The 5,905-nt window shown below is 32.3% G+C and overlaps 1 protein-coding gene across 1 annotated transcript; it reads right to left on the bottom strand.

Moving 5' to 3' along the window:
• Positions 1 to 691: 691 nt before the first annotated feature.
• Positions 692 to 1,767, bottom strand: LOC131078523 (uncharacterized). Its single transcript, XM_058016244.2, has 2 exons — positions 1,647 to 1,767; positions 692 to 1,530 (listed from the first exon to the last, which is right to left on the bottom strand). The coding sequence occupies exons 1-2, from the start codon at positions 1,765 to 1,767 to the stop codon at positions 692 to 694; spliced, it is 960 nt and encodes a 319-aa protein (XP_057872227.2).
• Between the last annotated feature and the right edge of the window lie 4,138 nt (positions 1,768 to 5,905).

The following is a 5,905-nucleotide window of genomic DNA, read 5'->3' on the forward strand; positions in this document are numbered from 1 at the left end:
AACAACACATACGTGTAAGAATTTGCTTTACCATGATGATATAAAAAATATTGCAAGATTATATTAGGTGCATCTAAGCAACATGGTTGTCAAAAAGAAATTTCAATCGTTTCAAATGAAATTTATACTGGATGTGGAATTAAATTAAAAAAAAGACTTGTTTAAATTTATGTAACATTAATTGATAATTTATTTATATTTGTTTAATAGATGTTGTGATAGCATTTAGTGGTGTATAAAATATTCCTAATGATTTGTGGTGCCAAAAAATAACACAAGTATTAGAGCCATGGAAGCAATTTTGAACAAAAATTATATATACATCAATTAAATCTTCTACAAATTTGGGTCTATTTTATTTAGCCTTGTTCTTGGAAAGTTGTCTACCCTTTTTTATTTTCTCATAATAAATGGTAATATTATTTAAAACCCTCTAGAGATTTTATGGAAACAAAAAATCTTTTCTTGATTAAATTCATGCAATATTTTCTTATTATTTATAATTATTGAATAGACATTGTGAAAGCATATATGATATATAAAATATTAGCAATATTTATAGTGGCAATAAAGAACATAGGTGCCAAATACATTGAAAAAAAAGTCAACAAAAATATATTACATCAATTATCTTCTAAAAGCTTGGGCCTATTTTCCTTAGCCTTGTGCTTCGCAAGTTGTCTACCCTTTTTCATTTCTCATAACAGTCATATGTGAATGGTGGCATTATTCTCAGACCCTCTAGAGATTTTACACAAGATACTACAACAAATGTTAATTCAGTTCTTTCTCTCCGTCCTATATCGATAGTTTCTTTTGGAAGAGTCAATCCTTGAGATTTATGTATAGTCAATGCCCATGCCAATCTCAATGGTAGTTGAAGTTTTCTTCCCTTTTGTATTATTGTTATTAGAACTGTATTTGGATGATGATCTTTAAATGGCAATCCTGAATAATTATCAAATTCAACCATCACATATGTCGGTGGGTCAGGTGGAGCACTTCCTGGCTTGTAGACAATTATTTGAACATATCTCAAAGCTCCATTTACAAGACCTTCTTGTATCCAGAGATTTGAAGTTAGCATGGCCCTTGCATTCTTAATGATCAATAACTCTAGATCAAGTTCATCAGTTGAACAATCTTCTGCTACATTAACACTTCCTTCTTTTGTTGCAAGACTGCGTGCAACAGAATGCTTCAATGAATATAACATTTTTTTATTATGACTATGAACATTGTCATTTGTGGAGAACAAATGGACAGCATTTTCAAACTCAGAATTTCTTCCAACATCTATGTTAGTAGGGGTTCTCATCATTAACAGCTTCCAATCATCAATTTGTGGGTTTGCATCCCTTAGATTTGTCAAAAGTTGACAAAATCTTTGTTGCTGAATATTTTCTCCATCTTGTCTGAATATTTTATCCAAAGTAACCACAATTTTGAATTCCTCCCATAGTAGCTTTGCTTTTCTATTACTGGCATATGCTGGTTTGTCATTAACTGGAGGCAATTGGCCCAAATCTCCTACCAAAATCATAGATACACTTGAAAGATAATTCAAAATAATAATTATTTTTCAAAATATATAGTATTGTTATTAAAATATAGTTTTCCTCATTAGTCAAAATCAAAATTTATACCTGCAAAACTTATGTGTGCACTTTGGGGGAATGCTTGTCGAAGATGATAATCTATGTTTTCCAACATGTTTTGACCAATGAATCTCATTTCATAAATCAAAATGTACTCGATATGTGCCATTTCTTCTTGAAAAGTGGCAAGTCTTTTTCTTTCTAGCTGAGTGAAATCTCATATTGGGATTCTCAATTTCAAATGAACTGTAGAGGCCCCTATATTAAATACTGCAACTCTTGTTGGTGCAAGTAATAGAAGGGGAGAACGAGATGGCATTGCAACATTTTCAAGAGCTTGACTAATGACACCAATTAAATATGATTTTCCTGTACCTATTGTTCCCTGAATTATCATGAGCAATGGCACTTCATTTTGATTCCTTTGATAGTGGGTAATAATTATATCAACTATTTTTTTTTTCTTATCACTAAGGGTAGTGTATTTTATGCATTGGGGTATATCATCATATATAAGGCATCCGTGATCCTTCATGCTAATTATGAAATTGATTGATATAGTTGTGTACTCTTCACCTTCATAATCAATAGACCAATTTGTATGTCTATCAATGTCTCTTCTCCCCAACATATCTATTTCTGAAAAATTGTATATTTTGACCATGATACAACCTAGATATGATTTCCCATTCATACTTTGTGGTATTTCTTTGAAAGGCTTCATTCTCTTCAATTTCTGAATTAGTAGTAGCCTCATCATTTTCTATAGTCGTTGTTTGTTTGACATGCCAAGGATTGTAATTAAATGACTCCCACATTGCTATTATGGAGTCATCATCATAATCAATATCCCTTTCTATGTCATGAAATGGTTTGTAGAGCAATAACTCTGATAAATGGAAGTCATTCCATTTGTTTGACTCACGTGGAGGAAGGGATACAAATTTAGGAAAAAATCTAACAATTGCTTCTCTTTCTCGTGGTTCCCATTTCTTGTCTTGTCTTCTTTTAGGATTATATATCCATGATCTAGCTACATCAATTAATGTGACACCTTCCATACAAAAAGGCCTTGTTTTATATCCATCAATAAAAGATGTTGTATGCTCTTCATTATTTTCTTCATCATTTATAGTTACACGTTTGAACACCTCACGTGAGACATTTAGATTAACAAATATTCTACTACTCTCTACCAATGGAAGTTCTAACAACATGTGACATGTTTCTTTAGCTCCAATGTCTCTTTCAATAATTATTTTAGTGAGAATCCTTCTATATGCTTGAGCAGCTAAATCATTAGGGTCTTCCATATTGGAAAGGCACATCAATATCTGGTGATACATTTTAGAACTTTTCTCGGCTTTTGCTGCATACTTGGCAATATATTTGATAACTACATGTTTGGAAAGAACATGTTGCCAATCTATATTTTCTCTCCATAACTGCAATATGTGACAATTATGTGAATTCACTCTATCATCATTTCTTGCAAGTTCAAATTTTTTTTCACTTGTTTCTATATCTTCATATAATTTAGATCCCCTCAGATTCAAAGGCCAAGGAACATTATACCTATAATCAGTATCAAAACTTGTCATAAATATTTGGTTACCTTTCTTTTATATAGTATTTAATTCTTATATAAATATTTTATCAAATAAAATATTTACCTACAAACCATCTTTCCTCTTTTTTTCGGCAGGCATGCACCCTCCCTACACAATGTATGTCATTCTACACAGTTAAGGATCTCTTCATAGTCCTTATCAATATCTGTCTCTACAAGTTGTCTTGTATTTTTTAGGCATTGATGCAAAGGAAAATTTTGAAATGCCTACATATGAAAATAAAAACAAAAATGTTAGCTACGTCATAAGCTATAAAATTATTTGTGTCAATCAATAAACTATATATATGTTGAAATATTCATAGACTTGTCTATATATTCTGCTGATGTGGATCTTCTCTAGGATTCCATGCATGAACAATGGAATGAAAATATTTTTCTGCATGTTTTCGTTGCTCTTCATTTGACCAGTCAATATTGTCCATATTGGGTGCCCCATTCATCCATATAAATCCATGAACATGTGGCGACCCCCTATGTTGCCAATCATATCTAGACCAAAAATCTTTAACATTCATTCCTTTTTCTAGGATTTCTTTTCTAAATATTGAATGCCTCAAGTGCATGTAATGTGCAACTATGTGGGGGTAGTTGATAACATTTTGTTTTCTCCAATTCAGATCTTCTCGTGGAGTAGTTGGTGATGTTCCTGGCATCAATGCATGCAAATCAAGCCAATACATATATGTTGCACTTAATGTGAAGAATATCGTAGGGGAGCCTATTTCATGAAGCATGTCTGTTAATTTTGCACGATATTTGGTCCAATATGACCTTGTACCCCTCAATGATGTTCCAAACTGCATCAACATATCTGCCAAATGGGATTGTGGCATATTTTTCATATGCTGTCGCAATTTATTAATAGTGATTGGCATGTCTTGAAAACCTCTTTTTACAAAGACGGCAGATGAATTTTGTGCACAATGTCTCATAATCATGTTCATCATAAAATATTTGAATCTTGGGTGTTGACCAAATCGATGATATCTATACCGCAGTAGATGTTTCACAAATTCATGCAGATGCACCCGCCTCATTCATGGCTCTAACCAATCACATCTACCATCAGGAAACAATGTTGTAAATGTCATATCAAGTAATCCTAATGTGACATACTCATTGATAGGAGATGTACCAATTGCTGGCCTGTCAATCAACGTTGTTTGATCTGTATCGTGATTATTAATCCATGCATGTATTAATTCCATTTCTCTTTGAGCATTAGGTAGTCTAGAAGCCATTGAATTTGTATGGTCAATTATATTACCTTTATCTATCTCCATGATTGGACCCACAAATATGATTTCATTTGCATCAGAATCAAATTTCATATGCACTATCTTCAATCTGTTGAAAATGTTTTCATCCAAATTGGTAGATAGATCATTGAGAGCATTCTCATTAATTATGACATCAGAGTAATATTTATCATGCTCAATTTTGTATTTAAGTGTTTTGTACACACGATCCCTATTCACTATAAAGTTATAATTTGTGCCACGTTGGTCCCTTCTTCGAACAATAATGATTGACAAATGATTTATTGTATGTGGCAATTTTTTTGAAATGTGTTCCACATTTTTTGGAAAACTTATTGTGCATCCTTTGTATTTGTATTGACCGCCTCTTGCATGTGTAACTTGTAGTATTGGGTTGACACGTGCAATCAACATTTCTTCTACTTGAGTCAAACTTGCAAGCTCTTCTGGTTGTGGCCCAGGATCCATATTGTTTGAAGCTGAAAATCTATTGTTTCCTCTATCTTGTCTACATCTAGTGCATACAAGACCTTGTGAGTTGCGATTTACTTTGATTCCGGATAACACTCTTGACAAATATAGCACGTGCTTGGCATTCTAAAGAGATATAACTGGTGTCGAAATAGCATTTGAAATCTTTGAAAATCAGTGTGAATTATGTCATTTGTATTTTATCTATCTTGTCCATCACCCTCTTCACCCAAATTATTCTCAAATTGACTTCCTGGTCGAGGTGTCTCTGCAACTCGTTCTATTGCCCTTGAGCTTTCATTCTAAAGATGCAACTCAATATTTTGATTTGATGGTTGAATGTACTGCCCACTTGAATGTGAATCAACCTGTTGTATTTGGTCTCTTTTAATATGAGAGACTTGTTGAGATGTTCTTTGATGACCATTTTTAATAATATTAACTTCCTCTCTATTTAGATATTCCAACTCTTGGATTTTTACTTCTTCTCTATGTCTAGCATTTCTTTGTCTTCAAGCTTCACTTTGCCTTCTTCTTTCTTCTTCCCTTTGATCATCTATCAAATGTTCTCGTTGTTGTCTCCTATATTCGCTTTGATATTGCCTCCTCTCCTCTTCCAATTCAAAATTCAATATCAGTTGATCCATAGCTACACAATAAATTATTTTTTTAATTTATTTAATGTTATAGGATCAGAGTAGATGTGAAGTTAAAAAAATTGTGAAGAAAAAAAGAATTATTGTAACAATTGAATATTGGAATAATCTATGTGTAGAGAGAATGATTGAACTATTTATGAGAGTCTATGGTGATAGATACATTATTAACAAATTTCATACACAATTGTTGTTAAATGCATATGGTGGTATGGATTATACAAGTCAATATAGATTGGTACCAAGTGTAGATGAAATGTAAACGTGAAAACAGAGTAAAAATAATCT

Source organism: Cryptomeria japonica, chromosome 8, assembly GCF_030272615.1.
Source record: "Cryptomeria japonica chromosome 8, Sugi_1.0, whole genome shotgun sequence".
NCBI classification, from domain to species: domain Eukaryota; kingdom Viridiplantae; phylum Streptophyta; class Pinopsida; order Cupressales; family Cupressaceae; genus Cryptomeria; species Cryptomeria japonica.

Bases quoted from the DNA above. Each gene is read 5' to 3' on its own strand.
- LOC131078523 (XM_058016244.2), bottom strand. From the start codon at position 1,767: ATGGCACATATCGAGTACATTTTGATTTATGAAATGAGATTCATTGGT. The intron at 1,531-1,646 runs GTATAAATTTTG...TGATTTTGGTAG, and splicing joins TGCACACATAAGTTTTGCAG to GAGATTTGGGCCAATTGCCT.